The sequence below is a fragment of the Macaca thibetana genome, chromosome 6 (assembly GCF_024542745.1).
Source record: "Macaca thibetana thibetana isolate TM-01 chromosome 6, ASM2454274v1, whole genome shotgun sequence".
NCBI lineage: Eukaryota > Metazoa > Chordata > Mammalia > Primates > Cercopithecidae > Macaca > Macaca thibetana.
This window is the reverse complement of record NC_065583.1, coordinates 46,832,739-46,856,110: the sequence shown is the minus strand read 5'-3', so window position 1 is coordinate 46,856,110 and position 23,372 is coordinate 46,832,739. Positions and strand designations below refer to the sequence as shown.

Genomic DNA, 23,372 nt, shown 5'->3' with positions numbered 1-23,372 from the left:
AAGCAGCTGGGATTACAGGCGTGCACCACCACACTTGGCTCAATTTTTTTTTTTTGAGACGGAGTCTTGCTCTGTCGCCCAGGCTGGAGTGCAATGGCCGGATCTCAGCTCACTGCAAGCTCCGCCTCCCGGGTTCACGCCATTCTCCTGCCTCAGCCTCCCGAGTAGCTGGGACTACAGGCACCTGCCAGTTTGCCGGCTAGTTTTTTGTATTTTTAGTAGAGACGGGGTTTCACCGTGTTAGCCAGGATGGTCTTGATCTCCTGACCTCGTGATCCGCCCGTCTCGGCCTCCCAAAGTGCTGGGATTGCAGGCTTGAGCCACCGCGCCCGGCAATTTTTTTTTGTTTTTAGTAGAGACGGGGTTTCACCATGTTGGTCAGGCTGGTCTTGAACTTCTGACCTCAAATGATCCACCCCCTTTGGCCTCCCAAAGTGCTGGGATTACAGGCGTGAGCCACTGTGTCCAGCCAATTGCATATATTTCTACCTCTGTATAAAGAAATTAGAAATTTTCTAGTTTGCTTGTGTTATTTTAAAATATTAAACTTGGGCTGGGCATGATGGCTTGTGCCTGTAATTCCAGCACTTTGGGAGGCCGAGGCGGGTGGATCACCTGAGACCAGCCTGGCCGACATGGTGATACCCCGTCTCTAATAAAAGTACAAAAAATTATCTGGGCATAGTGGCAGGCGCCTATAATCCCAGCTACTCGGAAGGCTGAGGCAGGAGAATAGCTTGAACCCGGGAGGCAGAGGTTGCAGTGAGCTGAAACTGCACCACTGCACTCCAGCCTGGGCAACAGAGCGAGACTCCATCTCAAAAAATAAAAAATAAATAAATAAAAATTAAACTTGGATATTTCACTTTGAACCATTGAGTAATTTAGTAAGACTCTTTTGTGACTTTTAAAATTCTTCAGTAATGTTGTCAATCTCGAGGTTTTATTAAGTGGATCAGATTTTATCTTGTGATGTAAGTAGGATACATCTTGTTAGTGTCTAATAATTGCACTTTTTCATCATTCATTAGGGTTATGCTTATACTTTTATCACAGAAGATCAAGCTCGCTATGCTGGTGACATAATTAAAGCTCTTGAATTGTCAGGGACCGCAGTACCTCCTGATTTAGAGAAACTGTGGAGTGATTTCAAAGATCAACAGAAAGCTGTGAGTTTTTTAACCCATGTCACTCTTTTAGAAATCATTAATGTGACTAAACCTTGATTATTTAATTCTTGGAAATCTTTTTTACTTAATACTTGGAAATTTTGATAGTACTATTTTTATTTCTCTTCAGAGAGGGAAAAATGAAAGCTAAAATCCTATCTTTTTCTTGAACTTAGTATTTTGTGGTGTCTATGTAGAGCTCTTAGTTTATCTTACATGCTGGATGAACTGTTTTTATTACATTGACATACACCACCTTGAAAAATATTTAATTAGTATGAATTCCTAAACATTAAAGTTATTACTATGAGATTAACTTTGTTTTCTTTCTTTGAAAGGAGGGGAAAATAATTAAAAAGAGTAGTGGTTTCTCTGGTAAGGGATTCAAGTTTGATGAAACAGAACAAGCTTTGGCTAATGAGAGGAAGAAGTTACAAAAAGCAGCTCTTGGTCTGCAAGATTCAGATGATGAGGATGCTGCAGTTGATGTAAGTACTGTTGTTCTCTCATTCTTAACTGAAGCAGTTATTTCTTTTGTACTGGAGGTCTTGCCATATGCTTATCAAGATAGACAATCATTGGAAATCTTCTTTACAAGAGGATGGTTCCAGGATAGTTTTGGAAAAATCTGCCTAGTGCATACCAGTACCCCTCCTCTCAATATATAGACCACTCATTAGCACTTCAAAGGATGTGAAAGTCTTTTTTTTTTTTTTTTGAGATGGAGTTTCGCTCTGTTGCCCAGGCTGGAGTACAGTGGTGTGATCTCCACTCACTGTAACCTCCGCCTCCCAGGTTCAAGCAGTTCTCCTGCTTCAGCCTCCTGAGTAGCTGGGATTACAGGCGTCCACCATCACGCCCGGCTAATTTTTGTAGTTTTAGTAGAGACAGGGTTTCACCTTCTTGGCCAGGGTGGTCTCAGACTCCTGACCTCAAGCGGTCCGCCCTCCTCGGCCTCCCAAAGTGCTGGGATTACAGGTGTGTACCACCTCACCCAGTCATGGATGTGAAAAGTCTTTAAGGAATCTTGTTTAACTTTGTTAAACCCAGAAGTTCCCCAACATATCTGATCATAGAACACTTTTGGACATATCATGTTAAATAAATTTAAGTTCAGAAAACAATGTTGGAAATCAGGAATTCAATCTGATCTTGTCATTAGGAAATTGACTCCAAGACAAGATGTTAGGTCCAGGACCACAGTGGGAGTTACAGTCAGGACCAGAACCCAGGTGTCCTATTAACCTTAAGCCATTTCTTTCTAGGATACCATACTAGTTCAAAAAATTAGCCCGGTGTGTCTTGCTCCGTCACCCAGGCTGGACTGCAGTGGCACAGTCTCAGTTCATTGCAACTTCTGCCTCCTGGGTTCAAGTGATTCTCCTGTTTCAGTCTCCTGGATAGCTGGGATTACAGGCACCCGCCACCACACTGGGCTGATTTTTGTATTTTTAGTGGAGATGGGGTTTCACTATGTTGTCCAGGCTGGTCTCAAACCCCTGACCTCAGGTGGTCCACCCACCTTGGCCTCCCATAGTGCTGGGATTATAGGTGTGAGCCACTGTGCCTGGCCAATAAAGTCTTTTTTTTTTTTTTTTTTTTTTTTTAAGACAGAGTCTCACTCTGTCACCAGGCTGGAGTGCAGTGGCTCAATCTCGGCTCACTGCAACCTCCACCTCCCGGGTTCAAGCAATTTTCCTGCCTCAGACTCCTGAGTAACTGGGATGACAGGCATGTGCCCCATGCCTGGCTTATTTTTTTTTGTATTTTTACTAAAGATGGGATGTCATCATGTTGGCCAGGATAATCTTGATCTTTTGACTTCGTGATCCGCCCGCCTTGGCCTTCCAAAGTCTTGGGATTCACCTGGCCAAATTTCATTTTTTTAATTTATCTGTGACCATGTAACAAATCAAAACTTAACAGGTTAAAGCAATAAACATTTATTATCACATAGTTCCTGCGGGTCAGGAAATCAGGAGCAGTTTAGTCAGGTAGTTCTGGCTTAGGCGCTCATGGGATTGCAGACATCTGCAGGCTTGACTGTTGCTGGATGATCTGTTTCCAAGATGGCTCATTCACTTTGATGTTGATAGGATGCCTCACAGTTTTTCACCACTTTGCCTGTCCTTACGCACGTGGCAGATGGCTTTCCCCACAGTGAGTGATCCAAGAGAGAGAGCAAAGAGAAAGCTTTTTAGTGCTTTTTATGACTAGTCTCTGAAATTACACAGTCACTTCCACTTTATTCTTTGTGGAGTTTGTTTTTCTCTTGTTTGTTTTGTTTTGGAGACAGAGTCTGACTCTGTTGCCCAGGCTGGAGTGTAAGTGGTGCGAACTCAGCTCACTGCAGCCTCTGACTCCCGGGCTCTAGCAATCTTCCCACCTCAACCTCCTGAGTAGCTGGTACTATAGGTGCACCACCATGCCCTGTTAATATATATTTTAAAATGTATTTTAGAGTTGAGGTCTCATTATATTGCCTAGGCTGGTCTCAAATTCCTGGGCTCAAGTGATCCTCCTGCCTCAGCCTCCCAAAGTGGTGGTATTACAAACATGAGCCACCATGCCCAGCCTACTTTATTGTATTAGAAGGAAGTCATTAAGTCCAGCCCACACTCAGGAAAAAAGACTATTAAATAATTTGTAGCCATGTTTTAAAAACACCTGTCACTTTTTGACATTATGGTAGTTTTATCTGTGGTTTTAGTTGCTGTAGGTTAACCACAGTCTGAAACTATTACAGTGTTTTGAGACCACATTCATATAACTTTTATTACAGTATATTGTTATAATTGTCCTATTTTATTGTTGTTAATCTCTTACTGTACCTAATTTATAAATTAAACTTTATCATAGGTATGTATGTATAGGAAAAAAACAATGTATGTCAGTGCGGTACTATCTGTGTTTTTAGGCATCTACTGAGGTTCTTGGAATGTATCCCATGTGTATAAGGGAAAACTGCAGTATTTTTAACTGTTTTTTAAAATCTCATGATAACATATGGTGATTGTTTCTTTGGGTGTTAAAATAACATATAATTTTATGAAAAATGTAAACAGTACTTAACATGAATAAAATCAACAGTAAGGTTAGCGTTACCAGCTAGCATTGTATACTTCCTCCATTCCTGATTTTATGAATTTGTTCAGATTGTAATACCATGAATGCTATTTAATTTAAAACAGTTTTACTCAGGTAAATGTTGAGTTTTAAAACTAGTTGATAAATAACCCCCTGCTGGTGTTTTTTGGGGGTTTTGTTTCGTTTTGTTTTTATGAGACAGGATCTCACTCTGTCAACCAGGCTGGAGTACAGTGGTGTGATCTTGGCTCACTGTAGCCTCGACCTCCTGGGCTCAGGTGATTCTCCACCTTAGCCTTCTGAATATCTAGGACTACAGGTATGTGCCACCATGCCTGGTTAACTTTTATATTTTTGTAGAGACAAGGTTTCGCCATGTTGCCCAGGCTGGTCTTGAACTCCTGGGCTCGAGTAATCCTCCTGCCTTGGACTCCCAAAATGCTGGGATTATAGATATGAGCCATTATGCCTGGCCATAACTAAAACCCTTTAATAGGTAATAAATGGTTTTTTTTGGTTTTTTTTTTTTTTGTTTTTTTTGAGACGGAGTCTCGCTCTGTCCCCCAGGCTGGAGCATAGTGGCCGGATCTCAGCTCACTGCAAGCTCCGCCTCCCGGGTTTACGCCATTCTCCTGCCTCAGCCTCCCGAGTAGCTGGGACTACAGGCACCCGCCACCTCGCCCGGCTAGTTTTTTGTATTTTTTTTTTTAGTAGAGACGGGGTTTCACCATGTTAGCCAGGATGGTCTTGATCTCCTGACATCGTGATCCGCCCGTCTCGGCCTCCCAAAGTGCTGGGATTACAGGCTTGAGCCACCGCGCCCGGCCCAATAAATGTTTTAAGCAGAATCTAAGGCTGGGTGTGGTGGCTCCTGGCCTGTAATCCCAACACTTTGGAAGGCCAAGATGGGAGGATAGCTTGAGTCCAGGAGTTCAAGACCCTCCTAGACAACATAGTGAGACCCTGTCTCTATAAAAAGTTGTTTAAAAATTAGCTGGACATGATAGTGCACGCTGTGGTCCTAGCTACTTGGGAGGCCGAGGTGTGAGGAGCCTTTGAGCCTGGAGTTAGAGGCAACCCTGTCTCAAAAAAATACAAAAGCTAAATGCACTGTTTTTATTTCAGTAAAAGAGCGTTGTAAATTAACCAGTTGATTTTTAAGCCCTAAATAAGCTTTTCTGTGCATTTGAGATCTAGAAGATACAGCTTTATTAATCTAATGTAAATTTTTGAAGGGGCTTGTATTTCTGTAGTCAGTGATGTCAGTAGTCATTGTTGGGCAAAAGACATTTTTAAAAAGAAATGCACATAGCAGGCCAGGAGCGGTGGCTCACGCCTGTAATCCCAGCACTTTGAGAGGCTGAGGCGGGCAGATCACGAGGTCAGGAGATCGAGACCATCCTGGCCAACATGGTTTCCGTCTCTACTAAAAATTCAAAAAATTCGCTGGGCGTGGTGGCGGGCGCCTGTAGTCCTGGCTACTCTGGAGGCTGAGGCGAGAGAATGGCATGAACCCGGGAGGGGGAGCTTGCAGTGAGCTGAGATCACGCCACTACACTCCAGCCTGGGTGACAGAGTGAGACTCCGTCTCAAAAAAAAAAAAAAAAAAAAATGCACATAGCAGTAGGGCTCACGTGATTCCTGTTAAAGCAAAGCTTTCATCATGGCACTTGCCTTGATGGGGAAACAACCTGCATTTCTTTGCTTTCTTGATTCAAAGGGATAAGGGAATAAGCCTTTTCTGGTTCAGTTAGCCAGTTTTTAAGGCAAATCCAGTTGGATTTTATGGGTTGGGAAGAGTTTTGAGAGCTTTTCCTTAGGAACATGTTATACCACTCCCCCTGAGAATTATTGACTATATTTTTAGTTGGCCACTGACCTTGAGTTATAGCCCTTTTTACAGCCTCTTTCATTGCAGTATAATTTGGTCTCAAGGCCTGAGCCCTGGGGCAAGTCAGCTGCATCGTATTGGCTGTTCTGTCTTGACAGCACATGTTTCCTCATCTATTGAACAAGGATGAAGTTTCTGATCCTCTTAGGAGTCTGATGACGTGGTTCATGCAGTGTTGTTTCTCTGTTTTCTATTTTTCTCCCCACCATAGACGAAAATGAAACGTGACTTTTAACAAATAGGTGGTATATTATCCCACTGATCTGTGTGGTGGGATTTGTATAAATACAACTATCTGATTCCAGCCTTTTGGTGGAAACATTCCTTATTTATTTCTGTAGAATAACTTAATTTGGTATTTCTAGTTGTTTTTTACTAGTCCTTTTTTTCCTTTTGATCTAGATTGATGAGCAAATTGAAAGCATGTTTAATTCAAAGAAGAGAGTAAAGGATATGGCTGCTCCTGGAACATCAAGTGTTCCTGCTCCAACTGCAGGAAATGCTGAGAAATTAGAAATTGCTAAGAGATTGGCTCTCAGAATCAATGCCCAGAAGAATTTGGGCATCGAGTCTCAGGTATTAAGTAATTTGTTCCAAGTCTCAGTCAATACTTTTAAGAAGTTCTTTGATTTTACTTTTCAGGAATTATGTTGAGCACAAGTAAACAAATTGTCCTAGACATTGAGTTTGTGAGAATTTAACATTCTCAATACAGAGCTTTTTGATAATTGCATTTGGATGATTTCTCTAGTGCTATTAACTGAGGACTTTATGCCAATTCTAGAATTTCTGTTAGCCATAGGTAGTTTTATAGAGTAGTATTCTGATGGGTCTTAACAAAATCTTAAAGACGTATTAATAATTCTCTTTTTCTTTCTTTATCTGCTTTTGTTGGGTAGGTTATTGGGCACACAACTCCCTGGATATACAAACACCCAGTTACATGACAAATTAATATGGGCTTAAACAATGGAGAAACGTGATTTTTAAATATTTCACATGTTATCTTTTTCTTGGAAGCTTATTTGTTATTTTGAAGCTTTTGAGACTGTCATTAGCTATAATGTTTGTAATGTTGGGTTGGGTCATAGAGATGAAGGAGCTCAGTGATGGTAGTAGTACAAACATTCAAATTCTAAGGGAACTCCTAGGAGTTAGAGTATGCAGATGATTTTGGAAATATTTACTGTGTCTGACATCAAGAGTTAGCTAATTATCAACTACATCTCTATAATCTAGTAGAATATTTAATAGAGAGTTGAATGTTCTCCAGTTTTCTTATCCACAGGGAGATACTTTAAACTATATTATAAATATATATTGCTAAATCACACATATCAATGAGACCATGCCTTAGAAAGGTGTTTATTTATTAAACTTGCATACAAAGTTAGTAGCTTTTCAGAGAATAATTTGTGGTGGGGTCCCTACTCTTGTCTCTGCCCTCATTTGAGATTTAACTAAGTCTTCTTTAACTATAGGATGTGATGCAACAGGCCACCAATGCAATTCTTAGAGGTGGCACCATTCTGGCTCCCACTGTTTCAGCAAAAACCATTGCAGAACAACTTGCCGAAAAGATCAATGCCAAGCTCAATTATGTGCCTTTAGAGAAACAAGAAGAAGAGAGACAGGATGGTGGACAGAATGAATCTTTTAAGAGATATGAAGAAGAATTAGAGATCAATGACTTCCCACAGGCAAGTAACAGGTTTAAACCTTTTTTTATTGTGAAGTAGAAACTCTTTTTTTTTTTTTTTTTTTGAGATGGAGTCTCACTCTTTCACCCAGGCTGGAGTGCGATTGCCGGATCTCAGCTCACTGCAAGCTCCGCCTCCCGGGTTCACGCCATTCTCCTGCCTCAGCCTCCCGAGTAGCTGGGACTACAGGTGCCTGCCACCTCGCCCGGCTAGTTTTTTGTATTTTTTAGTAGAGACGGGGTTTCACCGGGTTAGCCAGGATGGTCTCGATCTCCTGACCTCGTGATCCGCCCGTCTCGGCCTCCCAAAGTGCTGAGATTACGGGCTTGAGCCACCACGCCCGGCGAAACTCTTCTTTAGGAGGAAAAATCTCATCTTTAAAACCCATGAACATTTTAGTAGCTCTTTCACTTGTTACCTAAACGAAGGATATAACAATAGAAATTTGATTTTTATGAATATGTTCAAGGTACATTAGGCTCTAAATGAACTTATGATACAGGTATGTATTAATAATGATCTTTGTTTTTTTTTTTTTTTGAGACGGAGTTTTGCTCTTACTGCCTAGGCTGGAGTACGATGGTGCGATCTTGACTCACCACAACCTCTGCCTCCGGTTTCAAGCGATTCTCCTCCCTCAGCCTCCCGAGTAGCTGGGATTACAGGCATGCGCCACCATGCCCAGCTAATTTTTGTATTTTTAATAGAGACGGGGTTTCACCCTGTTGATCAGGCTGGTCTCAAACTCCTGACCTTAGGTCATCCGCCCACCTCGGCCTCCCAAAGTGCCGGGGTTACAGGCATGCACCACCACGCCTGAGTAATTTTTGTATTTTTAGTAGAGATGGAGTTTCTCCATGTTGGTCAGCCTGGTCTCGAACTCCTGACCTCAGGTGATCCGCCATCTTAACCTCCCAAAGTGCTGGAATTACAGGCGTGAGCCACCACGCCCGGCCAATAGTGATCTCAGTATTGACCATAGGGCCGGGCATGGTGGCTCTCACCTAGGAATCTCAGCGCTTTGGGAGGCTAAGGTGGGCGGATCACCTGAGGTTGGGAGTTCGAGACCAGCCTGACCAACATGGAGAAATGCCATCTCTACTAAAAATACAAAAATTAACCTGATGTGGTGGTGCATACATGTAATCCCAGCTACTCGGGAGGCTGAGGTGGAAAATCGCTTGAACCCGGGAGGCAGAGGTTGCAGTGAGCTGAGATTGCGCCATTGCACTCCAACCCAGGCAACAAGACCGAAACTCTGTCTCAAAAAAAAATACTGACCATAATATGATACCAGCCAGCCTAGTCATTGTCAGCACTCCTGGATTTTTTTGTCCTGTTGTGAAGTGGTTTTTCTTTTCCTTACCTTTTCTTTTAGACTGCTAGGTGGAAAGTTACCTCTAAGGAAGCTCTGCAGAGGATCAGTGAATACTCTGAAGCCGCAATTACAATCAGAGGAACATACTTCCCTCCTGGTAAAGAACCCAAGGAAGGCGAGCGGAAGATTTACTTGGCTATTGAAAGTATGTATTGTTGGTTGTTTCAATCTTGAATTTAGATCAAGGTTAATGTAGATGTAATAAACACAAAGAGCATGCGAGGTAAATTCTAGAGAGAACTGGAAGTAAGGAACACCTCTGAAAAAAAAAAATCTCATGACATTTGAGGTCTTTATTTAGAAGAATTTCAGTACACATGCAAAGGTCAATGATCTGTTTGTGAGACTCAGTTTTGGCAATTTAGTCAAATTTGAAAAATAAAACAAAACTTATATTTTAAGGACTGACCTGTTTATGCTTCTGGTAAGTGGAATATTCTGGCCTAAGTTTAGGTTGGGAAGTAAATCAAATGTATTAGTCCACTTAATGAATGTTTATCTAGGCAAATATTGCCTGTGAAGTTATGCCCATGAAAGTTTATACCTTTAACAAAATAACAAGTAGACAAATACATTATCTAACAGCAACCAGGTTTGGTTTTTAACTTTATTTCATACATTCATGAATGAATTCATTCCAGAGACAATTTCCATCTTTATTTATTTATTTATTTATTTATTTTATTTCTTTTTTTTTTGAGACGGAGTCTCGCTCTGTCGCCCAGGCTGGAGTGCAATGGCCGGATCTCAGCTCACTGCAAGCTCCGCCTCCCGGGTTCACGCCATTCTCCTGCCTCAGCCTCCCGAGTAGCTGGGACTACAGGCGCCCGCCACCTCGCCCGGCTAGTTTTTTGTATTTTTTTAAGTAGAGACGAGGTTTCACCGTGTTAGCCAGGATGGTCTCGATCTCCTGACCTCGTGATCCACCCGTCTCGGCCTCCCAAAGTGCTGGGATTACAGGCTTGAGCCACCGCGCCCGGCCTCCATCTTTATTTATTTTGAGACGGTCTTATTTTGTCACCCAGGCTGGAGCGCAGTGGCACAGTCTCAGCCCACTGTAGCCTCAACCTTCTGGGCTCAAGTGATCCTCCCACCTCAACACCCTTAAGTAGCTGGGACTACAGTAACGTGTCACCACACCTGGCTTATTTTTTTTGTCTTTTTTGTACAGAAGGGGTTGTGTTATGTTGCCCAGGCTGGTCTCGAACTCCTGAGCTCAAGGGACCCGCCCCCGCTCAGCCTCCCAAAATGCTAGGATTACAGTCATGAGCCATTGTGCCCAGCCTATTTTATTTTTTCTGATGTGTTACTCCGCTGCATAGTAGGACACCCTGTCACTATATGTTTTTGATTTTTGTTTTGTTTTGTTTTTTCCGCCAAGACGGAGTCTTGCTCTGTTGCCCAGAGCTGGAGTGCAGTGGCATAATCTTGGTTCACTGCAACCTCCGCCTCCTGGGTTTAAGCAGTTCTTCTGCCTCAGCCTCCCGAGTAGCTGGGATTATAGGCATGCGCCACCACGCCAGGCTCATTTTTGTATTTTTAGTAGAGACGGGGTTTCACCATGCTGGCCTGGCTGGTCTCGAACTCCTGACCTTATGGTCCACCCGCCTTGGTCTCCCAAAGTGCTGGGATTACAGGCATGAGCCACCGTGCCCTGCCTACTTTATTTATGTTTAATCTGAACATCTTTGTTATTGACATTTTAAGTGGTTTTTCTTTTTGTTTTCTGGCATCATATGTAATGGAAGCAAGACAGAACTAAACTGTTAGATAATAGAACCATCTGTTCTGGCTTCATTTCCTTGACACCATAGCATTGTTGTCAGTATAGGGTTCAGCGCTCTATCGCCCAGGCTGGAGTGCAGTGGCACGATCTTGGCTTATTACAACCTCCGCCTCCAGGGTTCACGCGATTCTCATGCCTCAGCCTCCCGGGTAGCTGGAACCACAGGCATGTGCTACCACACCTGGCTAATTTTTGTATTTTTGGGTAGAGATGGGGTTTCACCATGTTGGCCAGGCTGGACCTCTTACTTTTTGATTGTACTGTCTCCATTTGGAATTATTTTTAAAATCCGTAGCAGTGTTTTGCTATTTAGGACTTACATTAAGGTAAAATTCATATAGCAAAAGTTTGTCCATTTTAACCATTATACGGTTCAGTCTTCAGTGAAACTTACAGGATTCAGTGAAAGCAGTGCTTAGAGAGAAATTTTTAGCTGTAAATGCCTGCATTATAAAAGATCTCAGTTACTGCCTTTTCTGTGTTAATCTTTTCCTTTCCTTTCTCCTTTCCTTTCCCCTCTCCTTTCCTCTCCTCTCCTTTCCTTTCTCCTCTCTTTTCTCCTCTCCTCTCCTTTCCTCTCCTTTCCTTTCCTTTCCTTTCTCCTTTCCTTTCCTTTCCTTTCCGAGACAAAATCTCACTCTGTTGTGTAGGCTGGAGTACAGTGGCACAATCTAGACTCACTGCAACTCCCACCTCCCGGGTTCAAGTAATTCTCGTACCTCAGCCTCCTGAGTAGCTAGGATTACAGGCACCCCCCACCATGCCCAGCTAGTTTTTGGTTTTTTTAGTAGAGATGAGGTTTCACCCTATTGGTCAGGCTGATCTCAAACTCCTGACCTCAGGTGATCCACCTGCCTTGGTCTCCCAAAGTGCCGGGATTACAGGTGTGAGCCACTGCGCCCCACCGTGTCAGAGCAATATTTTCTTGTGTGCCATTTTGATTTACTCTTGTTTCTGGGTTTGTTTGTTTTTTTTTTTTGAGACGGAGTCTCACTCTGTCGCCCAGGCTGGAGTACAGTGGCACAGTCTTGGATCATTGCAAGCTCCGCTTCCTGGGTTCACGCCATTCTCCTGCCTCAGCCTCCTGAGTAGCTGGGACTACAGGCGCCCGCCACCACGCCTGGCTGATTTTTTGTATTTTTTAGTAGAGACGGGGTTTCACCATGTTAGCCAGGATGGTCTTGATCTCCTGACCTCGTGATCCACCTGTCTTGGCCTCCCAAAGCGCTGGGATTACAGGCGTGAGCCACTGTGCCCGGCCAGTATTTTAACTGCTTGTCTTATAAAGAGGCAAATGAGAGACACGATTATTTGCTTTGAAAAAGGATTCTTTTCGTAATTCATTTATTAATTTAAATGCAATGTTTGCTTGGTATGGTATAGTTGATATATCAAACTTCAGCTTATGTGTAACTTTATCAGAACACATCTTTACTACCAAGTGATGTGAAGTGAGATATTCACTGATTCCACAGCTCTGATGTAGTTTTCCTTTCATCCAGAATGGTTCTGGTCATTTGTCTCCACCGTCAATTTACACTCAGGAAATAACATCTAATTTTTATAATAATCTAAGCAGGTCTCCCCAGTAAAAAGGCAACTTTGTTGAAAGCAAATCTTAAGAATAATCTAGAAATATAATGATAATGGCTGGGCACGGTGGCTCACGCCTATAATCTCAGCAGTTTGGGAGGCCGAAGTGGGTGGATCACAAGGTCAAGAGTTTGAGACCAGCCTGGCCAACATAGTGAAACCCTGTCTCTACTAAATACAAAAATCAGCCAGGCATGGTGGCGGGAGCCTGTATCCCAGCTACTCGTGAGGCTGAGGCAAGAGAATTGCTTGAAACCGGAAGGCAGAGGTTGCAGTGAGCTGAGATGGCGCCACTGCACTTCAGCCTGGGCAAAAACAGCGAAACTGCATCTCCAAAAAAAAAAAAAGAAATATAATGATACTGAATAAGAGCTAGGGTTTGGCAATTTAAATGATCTAAAGCTTTTAGAATTTTCAGAGGTAATTAGATTTTTTAAAGGATCATTTACTTTTTGAAACTCCAAACTCAACGAAACACTTAACAGGATGAAAACAGGTGTTGCTACTGTGGAAGGAGCCTAGTGTCATCTGTTTCTAGTTCTGTAATTGGAGGGACCCCACTGCCTGGCTGGCTCCTTGGAGGCTCTGTTTGGGTCAGCAGCTCCAGGCATCCCACCAGGCAAAGGGAAGGAGAACAGGAAGGACTTACATGCCTAGTCAGCCTGTATAATTTATATAGGCTATTCCATGACTCTCTCTTTTTACTAGTGGAGAATCCCTTAAAAGCAGCCAGAGTTGTTTTAGGACCAATGAAAGGAAATGCCCTTTTTTTCATGGCTGCTTATAAACATATGTAACCTATTACAAGAAGTTACATAAGTCAGAATTTAAAGTGGTCGAAATTCTCGGGCTCTGACAAAAGTAGGAAAATTAATTTACCAGTTAAATCTAGGTGAGAGTGTCATTTTCCTTCTTTTTAAAGTTGCACAAAAGTATCAACAAACTTCACACCAACTCGTACCAAGCAATGTGTTTTCCTCCTAAATTTCATTTTTTGTTGTAATTTTCAGTCTGACTTGGGTCTTGATTCTTCCGTTTCTTTTCCCTTCTGGCACTCACCTTCCCCACATAGTTTTATAATGTTGTGGTTCGTGGCTAGTGGAGGTAGAGGATTTAAATTAGATATGTTGCTATGACTTCATAGCCATAGCCTTGATTCTTTCCTTCCTGTCGTGAAACTGTTTCTGCCTCTGTTTCTGTCTCTGTCTCTGTCTCTCTCTCGGGACAGAAAAGTTACTTATTTCTAATACGGGGGGAAATTTTCTAATTTATTATAAATCTTTCCCTCATTTGTGTTTTTTTTTTTAATATACAAAATGATAAAAATATAGCTCTCTACATTGCAGACCCAGTGCTCCTTTTGTTCTTAGACATTTCAGTCTTTAGTTTTCTTTGATTAAGCTCTTTTTCTCTTCTCAGCGTGCAATGTGGTGCCTATCTGTACTTTCCTACTCACTGGCATTGTCTATTGGCTCCAGATTCTACCCAGCCTACCCTTGATGGCTCTCTGATCTCTGCCACTTCTAAACTTCTAGTCCATATTTCCATTGACCTCATTTATATTTTCAACTGGATGTCCAATGAGCACCTCAACTACAGCAATTTTAGAATTAAATTTCACCCAGTATCACTATCCAAAAAACACCTGTTTTTCCTCCTAGAATCAGTATATTCTTTTATTACTTCTACCTTTTTTCACTTGCCAGCCAGCTCTTAATATCTTGTTTCTCTTTTCCACTGTTCACATCCCATCAGAAAAAATATCTTGTCCATTCTACCTCAAAAATGTGCTCTTGTGATGGTATAAATACAATATTGTGAGAACACTAAAGAAGAAAACACTTAACTGCCTCGAAGAGTCAGGAAAAGCTTCCTAAAAATGGTATTTAAAAGTGAATTTAGTAAACTACTTCCTATTCATCCTGTTGTAATGTCTTTACAAGTTTGTTTTGCTAATCTGTACGCTTTTAAAGAGCATGAATTTGTTCTTTATATATTAAATCTCTCACAGTATGTGAGAGGCAAGTGCTTAATTTTTGTGAAATTAATAACTGTGAATGAATGTCTGCAGCCTGCCTCTTCTAGTCAGCTATCTTGCCGTGTTCTTTCACACATTTTCCAACCAGGCTACACTTCTCTTACTCTTCAGTAATTAAGCATGCTTGTCTTAACTCTGTACCCTACATATGTAATTCTCCTTGCAAAATACTCTTCCTGGTATCTTTCCTCCCTCCAAATGGCTAGTCCTCCTTTCATTTTAAAGATTTTGTTCGTACGTCACCCTTCTGAAACATTTGCAGACTTCAGTGTAAATAATAAATGTCTAATAAATACTTGCTAAATGAATAAACCAAGGAAGTTATATTTCCCTGTAGCCTTCTCTTACTGTCTTCTGGACAAATCGCTAATAGTCTTTTTATTCCACTCTTTTTAGTTACCATACTAGGAACTCTTAACACATAATATGACCTCAGTGGTTACATTTGAAACTCTGAAAGTAATCAAAATAATAAGCAGCCATTATATAATGTGGGTAATGTTCCACCAGGCATTAAATGGCCATCTTGGCAGGCAGTACAATGTTTCTAAAAGTCACCTACAGTGGGCCGGGCGCGGTGGCTCAAGCCTGTAATCCCAGCACTTTGGGAGGCCGAGACGGACGGATCACGAAGTCAGGAGATCGAGACCATCCTGGCTAACCCGGTGAAACCCCGTCTCTACTAAAAAATACAAAAAACTAGCCGGGCGAGGTGGCGGGCGCCTGTAGTCCCAGCTACTCGGGAGGCTGAGGCAGGAGAATGGTGTGAACCCGGGAGGCGGAGCTTGCAATGAGCTGAGATCTGGCCACTGCACTCCAGCCTGGGCGACAGAGCGAGACTCCGTCTCAAAAAAGAAAAAAAAAAAAAAAAAGTCACCTACAGTGTTTCTTCCTGGACCTCCGTGATATGGGTAAACACAGTGTAATTTTAGTAATGTGAATAATATGCTTTCCACTCAATCATCAGGTGCCAATGAACTGGCTGTGCAGAAAGCAAAGGCAGAAATCACCAGGCTCATAAAAGAAGAGCTGATCCGGCTGGTGAGTGAAAACCTTAAAGTTTCATTTGTTTTGTTTTAATAAGTGTTTTATTGAAATATAAATACAGACAAGTACGCAAATCATAAACATATAGTTTGATGAATTTTCACAAAGTAATAAGCATACCAGTGTAATCACTACCCAGATCAAGAAATAAAAAACATTACTAATATCCCAGAAGTCTTCTCCGTGTCCATTCTTTTTTTTTTTTTTTTTTTTTTTTTTTTTTTTTTTTTGAGACGGAGTCTCGCTCTGTAGCCCAGGCTGGAGTGCAGTGGCCGGATCTCAGCTCACTGCAAGCTCCGCCTCCCGGGTTCACGCCATTCTCCGGCCTCAGCCTCCCGAGTAGCTGGGACTACAGGCGCTGCCACCTCGCCCGGCTATTTTTTGTATTTCTTAGTAGAGACGGGGTTTCACCGTGTTAGCCAGGATGGTCTCGATCTCCTGACCTCGTGATCCGCCCATCTCGGCCTCCCAAAGTGCTGGGATTACAGGCTTGAGCCACCGCGCCCGGCCCGTGTCCATTCTTATCACTATTCATCTCCCCGCAACAAAACTGTACCTTGAATTTTTTTTTTTTTTTTTTGAGACGGAGTCTTGCCCTGTCATCTGAGCTAAAGTGCAATGGCGCGATCTCGGCTCACTGCAACTTCCGCCTCACCCTCCTAAGTAGCTGGGATTATAGGTGCCTGCCACCACACCTGGCTAATATTTTGTAGTTTTAGTAGAGACAGGGTTTCACTATGTTGGCAAGGCTGGTCTCGAACTCCTGACCTCATGATTCACCTGCCTCGGCCTCCCAGAGTGCTGGGATTACAGGCGTGAGCCACCGTGCCCAGCCCCATATTGTGAATTTTAAAATCATAGATTAGTTTTCCTTATTTTTGAACTCCACATAAGTGGAATCACGTGTTTGCACCTTTTGCATCTAGTTTCCTTCAATCAACATTTTGAGGAGATCGGTCCGTGTTACTGCATGTAGCAATAATTCACTCATTTTCATGGCCATATAATATTTATATGAATGTATAACAGTTGATTTATATTTATATATTGGATTTGAGGGCTATTCCTTTTTTGTTTTTATGAATAACACTTCTGTGAACATTATTCCATGTGCATTTGGAATATATTAGCATGATTTTTTCTTGGGTATATACCTTGGAGTAGAATTGTTAATTATAGGCTAGGTATTGCCAGATAGTTTTCCAAAGAGGTTACATCAATTCACACTTAATCAAGCAGTGTATGAAAATTACAGTTGTTCTACATCTTTGCCAACACATGGTGTTGTCAGTGTCTTTAAACTTAAACAATGACTTAATTTGATTTTGGAAAAAGCCCTTTACAGACTGCCTTTGCAGTGGAGGTAGATATGTCCTTGTGTCTTTAGTGCCGGTTGCAGCTTATGAACACTCCCTACAGTGTGTACATTTCCTTTGAAAGGAAACGTTGTCTTTTCTCTAAGTGTACTTCTGAGAGCTTTTCTAAAACTCCCCTCAGAGAGCATTCCTTTTTTTGGCGGGGGGGTTAGAAGTTTAATGAAAAGAGGGTTCAGAAAACAAGAGGGAAAAAGTAAAACAGCTGTTCAATCACGTGCTTAAGACTATTTCAACAAGGAGTGATAGAAAAGAATCTTGTGCCCATAGATGCTACCACCATTAAGTTGATTTCAAAACATAGTTGTTAAGGAATAGTTAAGTGAACAGAGAAATCATTAGTTATTGAATAGTTTTTCCTTTCTCAGTGCAGTAATATTAACATTTAAAATTTTAAATAACCAATAGTTTTACAAGTTAGCAAAAGAAATGATCTTAAATATTTCCCTTTTGGGTTTGTTTGGTTGGTTGGTTGGTTTTTTGTTGTTGTTGTTTGTTTTGCTTTCTCTGATGATATATCTTTTATTTCCTATTACAGCAAAATTCATACCAACCAACAAATAAAGGAAGATACAAAGTCTTATAGACATCCGGAAAAAAGATTTTTACCTGTGCTGGTCTATGATAGATGTGGCAGTTGCAGTCTGCAGTTTACAATGTATTGTAAATTAAGATTTTTAAAAATTCTGTCTTGCTGATTTTTTTTAAATACAAGAAACTAGTATTTGGTAAAGAAATCTGTCCGTAAGTACCCCCACAATCAATCAAACTATATTTAAAGCCGGCCTGTTTTCAGAGTGTGATGTCCTTTAATGTAAACTTAAATATCAATATTTTAAATGTCCGGATAATATTCTAGAGGTTTAAAAAATGGAAATATTTGAACTTTCTATTGAAGACAATAAAGTACACAAGTCGTTAAGGGGCTATTCACTTTATCCTGTACTTTCAATGAAATTGTGATCATTTCCTAAGAAAAGGTAAAATTCACTATCTTATTTTGTGTCCCCACCTTGAGCTTAAATGTTACATGACTCTGTGGAACAATATGAACTGGATTTAAGAATGTTATAATAGAAGTCTTACAAAATAGGTTGAGAGTTTTTGTTTCAATTTTTATCATCATAAATGGGCAAAAAGTAGTTGGACTAATTTCGGTTTTTATACAAGTAAAGATTTAATAGTATAAGGATTTTTTGCATTTCTTTACACTGAGTGTAAAACTGTACAAAGAGTTTTAGTATTTACTACTTTGAGGTTCCCCTCACAACTTCTGGCTCCATACCTAGCTCCTCTTTTATAATCTCCCTTAAAAGAAAGAGTGTAGCCTATAAATACTAAATATGATAACTTTTCCTTCTAGAAAGTGTTTCGTTATACATCTATACATGTTGTATTTACAAATATCCTACTACTTTTAATCTGATTTTTCTTCAGGATTATTGAGTAGGTTGTGAATTTTCTTTCTCAAAAATTGTGAAACATAATGGTACCCAAGTTTTAAACTTAGATGTGCTTCATCTTAGTGAAATATAATTCACAAGGAATCATAAATTGTATTTTTGAGGCTGGGCGTAGTGGCTCACACATGTAATCCCAGCAATTTGGGAGGCCGAGGTGGGCAGATCACTTGAGATCAGGAGTTCAAGACCAGCCTGGACAACATGGCAAAACACTGTCTCTACTAAAAATGCAAAAATCAGTCGGCATGGTGGTAGGCGCCTGTAATCCCAGCTACTCAGGAGGCTGAGGCAGGAGAATCTGAGCCAGGATCACACCATTGCACTCCAGCCTGGGCGACAGAGTAAGACTATCTCTAAATAAATAAATAAATTCTATTTTTGAGCCTTCAAGATACAGTTCCTGAATATTCTAATTTAAATTGTTATAATTGGATTACCTAATATTCTTTTCAAGACTCCTGATGTATTAACTTCATGTTATTGTCACTTTTCAAAAAAGAACTTTTTTCAGGAGTTAAATAAAGTCAGCCTTTTATATCCAAGGGTTTCACACCCACAGATTAAACCAACCACCGATCAAAAATAGAAAAAAAAAAGAAGAAAAACTAATGTAAAAAATTTAAAATACAGTTTAGCAGCTGTAAAACAGTTTTACTATAACATTTACATTGTGTTAGATATTTTAAGTAAAAGTGAGTTAAAGTATACAGGAGGATGTGCATAGGTTGTATGCAAATAGCAAGCCATTTCATATAAGAGGCTTGAACATCCATGGATTTTGGTACAGAGGAAGGGTTTAAGGGGTGTCCTGCAATCGGTCCCCCTCGGATACCAAAGGACGACTGTGTGTTTCTTAAATGAAGAGACTTTCATTCTTTAAATATTCTTGACTTACAGTTTTTTAAAAAGAAAAAAAAAGCATAGTTGTTAAAACAAATAATTTTAATAGTATATTCAGTAGCTGAAGTGATAGGGATTAATCATTATTTCTTCAGTATAAAGTTATTCTTCCTGAAAAAGTAAGATATGCCTGGGAAGTATTCTTGCATCCTTCACACATCCACTTAAATTCTTGAAGGAAGAAACAGACAAAAGACATGTAACAACAAAAACAAATAAACCACTTACTGTAAACTTCCAGGAATTGTGGGCTCATTCCCTCCCTCTAGTTTATTTATTTGCTCATCGTTATCACCTAGTGGTAGTTTGTTTTCTTTGGTAGAATATATGTCAGTCCCACATCAATGATAATTGGTGCTCCCTTCATCCGACTGGATCACTTTGAGATTCAGTTTCACATCATTTTAGCATTTTCTTTGTGTTTGTATATCAGTTGTGATAAGCCACTGATACAATTTTGTTCTAAAATGAAACATTTGTTAGTACATTTTTTAGTGTCACACTGACTTAAAATTTGAATGATATACAGACTTTGTTTTTTTAATGCAATATGAATATTTGCTCATGTTTTCTAAATTCCTTATAAAATAAAATTAATTCGAATTCAATCTGCACTTTCTTAAAATTATCTTTCCTCAAATGCTTTTTCTTCTGTTTCTCTAATTTTGTTTATATTGGTGAGAGAAATATTATACTCTCTGTATTTTTATTTTAAAAATTCTAGCAACTTATTACCCAAAGTATTTATAATTCTGTTCCAAAAATGTCTTCCTGAAGACACCTCTTAAGTCTTTTATGTTCATTGTATTTAGTGTAAGAGAAATATAGGTGAAATAATAGGTTCATTTGCCAGTTGGGGTTTTGCCACAGTGACACTCTTACAAAATGGATATGTAGGCTTGGTTCTGTGACTCATGCCTGTAATCCCAGCACTTTGGGAGGCTGAGGCAGGCGGATCACCTGGGGTCAGGAGTTCAAGACCAGCCTGACCAACATGGAGAGACCCCGTCTCTACTAAAAATACAAAATTACCAGGTGTGGTGGCACATGCCTGTGATCCCAGCTACTCAGGAGACTGAGGTAGGTGAATCGCTTGAACCTGGGAGGCAGAGGTTGCAATGAGCCAAGATCATGCCATTGCACTCCAGCCTGGACAACAGGAGCGCAACTCAATCTCAAAAAAGAAAAAAAGAAAAAAAAAAGGGGGATATGTAGAATGAAAGAATAGTAGCTAAGTTCTCCTTTACTCCTTTTGGACACTTTACTATTTGATATATTTCATGTCTCATTGCCTTTGTTGGTATACACAATGCACATGTGACTGATAATCTTTTTTGGTTTGGTTTGGTTTTGTTTGTGTTTTTGAGACAGAGTCTTGCTCTGTTGCCCAGGCTGGAGTGCAGTGGCAATCTCAGCTCATTGCAACCTCTACCTCCCAGGTTCAAGTGGTTCTCCTGCCTCAGCCTCTTGAGTAACTGGGACTACAGGCACATGCCACAACACCCATCTAATTTTTTGTATTTTGAGTAGAGACGGGGTTTCACCATGTTAGCCAGGATGGTCTCGATCTCCTGACCTCGTGATCTGCCCGCCTCGGCCTCCCAAAGTGCTGGGATTACGAGCATGAGCCACCACACCCGGCCTAATCTTTCTTTTGAGTCAGGCAGTTCCTATGTATAGAATTGGAGGAGAACCAGCTATTGAATACTTAGGATTTATAAATCTTATTCAGCTAGCTGTGGAGTCAGCTTCTGAGTAACACAGCAGAATCTTGGGAAGCACAAACTAGGAAAACCGCCAAAGTTGTAACTCAGCTGTTTCTGACCTCTTTTTACTCTTGGTGCCATGCTTTGATTTATAAAGCCATCAGCCAAAATCCTTTGATTTGACTAGCATATTGTTTAAAATAGGAGGTTGTGGGGAAATTGTTGTCTAAATGAAGTCTAGGATAAATAGCTACACTTTATTTAGTAAAATGTGCCATTTTGCTGCTTTATAGATCATGCTAAGTTCTTTTTTTTTTTTTTTTTTTTTTTGAGATGGAGTCTCACTCTTTTGCCCAGGCTGGAGTATAGTGGCGCAATCTCGGCTCCATGCAACCTCCGCCTCCCAGGTTCAAGTGATTGTCCTGCCATGGCCTCCTGAGTAGCTGGGGTTACAGGTACTCACCACCACGCCTGGTGAATTTGTATTTTGAATTTGTGTTTTTATGGTAGAGACGGGGTTTCACCATGTTGGCCAGGCTGGTCTCGAACTCCTGACCTCAAGTGATCCACCCGCCTTGGCTTCCCAAAGTGCTGGGATTACAGGTGTGAGCCATGGCACCCGGCCAGATCATGCTAAGTTCTTAAAGCAGGCAAGAGTTCTGAGTGGCTAGCCCAATGTGGGCCATTCAAATACTCTTCCACTTAGATTTGAGTCTAGAGCTGTCAGTTCTTCACATTTTGGTACATAGTTTTACGTACGAATGGGAATCTACTGACATTTTCTCATGCCTGCTGCTTCTGGCGTACTAAAGCTTATCTTTTAAAAAGGTGCATGTGTGTTTATTTATGTGTGTTAAGTACCAGGAGTGAGAGAGTAAATGTATGTAGAGGGGTGAGGGAGAGTCTTAACTATTTAGTTTGGGTGTAACCATCAGAAAACAAACTTACTGGAGTGAGATGGTTAACTTGGAGTATAGCGACATCTTACATACTGGTTAATGAAACATCTGCTCCACTCTTAGGTCAGCTCTCTGGAGCTAAAGACAGCTACGTTTCCCTTACCAGGTAAAAATTCCCTGATATGTTGACTGTTATGGATATTTGAAGGCCTTCTAAAAATATATATAAATTTATAATTTTTCTCAGGCAGGGATCCAAGTAGGAATGCAAAGAGAAAGTGTAAAGGTATTCTTCAGAAAGTCCCCACAATATTGACTTTCCCTTTTAAAAGTGCCTTATGGTTTAGCTGCTATGTGTGTGTGAGTGCATACTGTCAAGTTACATGACTGGTGAGGAATTTACTTTTGATTATTTTTCTTGAACTTGTTCTCTTCCAAATATGGCAACAACTTACAGGAGTTCATGATTTTTTTCAAACTCAAGCCTTAAGGAAGAAATTCTAACTTCGCATTAACCATGTTCTTTTGGGAAGAAAAAAAGTATGAAGTAAAAAGGGAAGTTTAACCTTTTGGGGGAATTGGAACTCAACGTTACTCTCACATGTTAGGATTACTTTAAAAGATAGAATTTCAGAATTTAAAAAACTAATCATTTTTAATATATAGGAATACCTAGTTGCCCATGTTTTGAATATTAGTCTCTCTTCACAACTTTGCATACTGTGGAATAAGGGATATGTGAGAGGATTCAGTGTGAAAAACATGTTCTTTGTACAGAAAAAGCTTTTCATTTGAACTTGGTAGTGACTGGATTTTTAGGAGCCTGGCAACTTCAGGCACTTCTGTAGCAGCTTTGGATGTTAAAGTGTCTTTGGCCTGAAATCCTAGGAGGCTCTCAAGTGCCTTCCAGCCAGTCCCAGAAATCTTGAAGGCAGCATCTTTTCTCTGTGCCTTTGCCTAAGGCAGTCTTCTGGGAGCTGATACTCCCAGAAGCATACTGTTGACTTTGGAAAAGAGTCCTCCCCATCCCCAAACTAGCCTTCAGCCTGTGTATGTGGCACAGGATTTGGAAAGCTTGGTGGGGCTGGATGCTTGGGAGCTTCAAAGAGAGCATAAATTCCTCTGTAACTTTTTATTGGTCTAGTTTTGCTCCTAAAAATGTATCTGAGGTCAGGCACCGTGGCTCACGCATGTAATCCCAGCACTTTGGGAGGCTGAGGAGGGTGGATCACCTGAGGTCAGAAGTTTGAGACCAGCCTGGCCAACGTGATGAAATTCTGTCTGTATCAAAACTACAAGGCCAGGCACGGTAGCTCACTCCTGTAATCCCAGCACTTTGGGA

General features: G+C 40.9%; 2 protein-coding genes across 2 annotated transcripts in view; one reads left to right on the top strand and one right to left on the bottom strand.

The window, feature by feature from the left end:
* DDX46 (DEAD-box helicase 46) overlaps positions 1–18,153 on the top strand; it is a 75,955-nt gene extending 57,802 nt beyond the window's left edge. Inside the window, exons 17-23 of the mRNA XM_050792753.1 lie at positions 1,032–1,169; positions 1,508–1,657; positions 6,550–6,723; positions 7,629–7,847; positions 9,226–9,370; positions 15,610–15,683; positions 17,601–18,153. Coding sequence (XP_050648710.1) covers positions 1,032–1,169; positions 1,508–1,657; positions 6,550–6,723; positions 7,629–7,847; positions 9,226–9,370; positions 15,610–15,683; positions 17,601–17,648 — 948 coding nt within the window. The 3' untranslated portion in view covers positions 17,649–18,153. The remainder of the gene's footprint in view (positions 1–1,031; positions 1,170–1,507; positions 1,658–6,549; positions 6,724–7,628; positions 7,848–9,225; positions 9,371–15,609; positions 15,684–17,600) is intronic.
* Positions 1–23,372, bottom strand: part of SAR1B (secretion associated Ras related GTPase 1B) — a 1,003,791-nt gene that overhangs the window by 215,734 nt on the left and 764,685 nt on the right. The gene's annotated exons all lie outside the window — the stretch shown is intronic.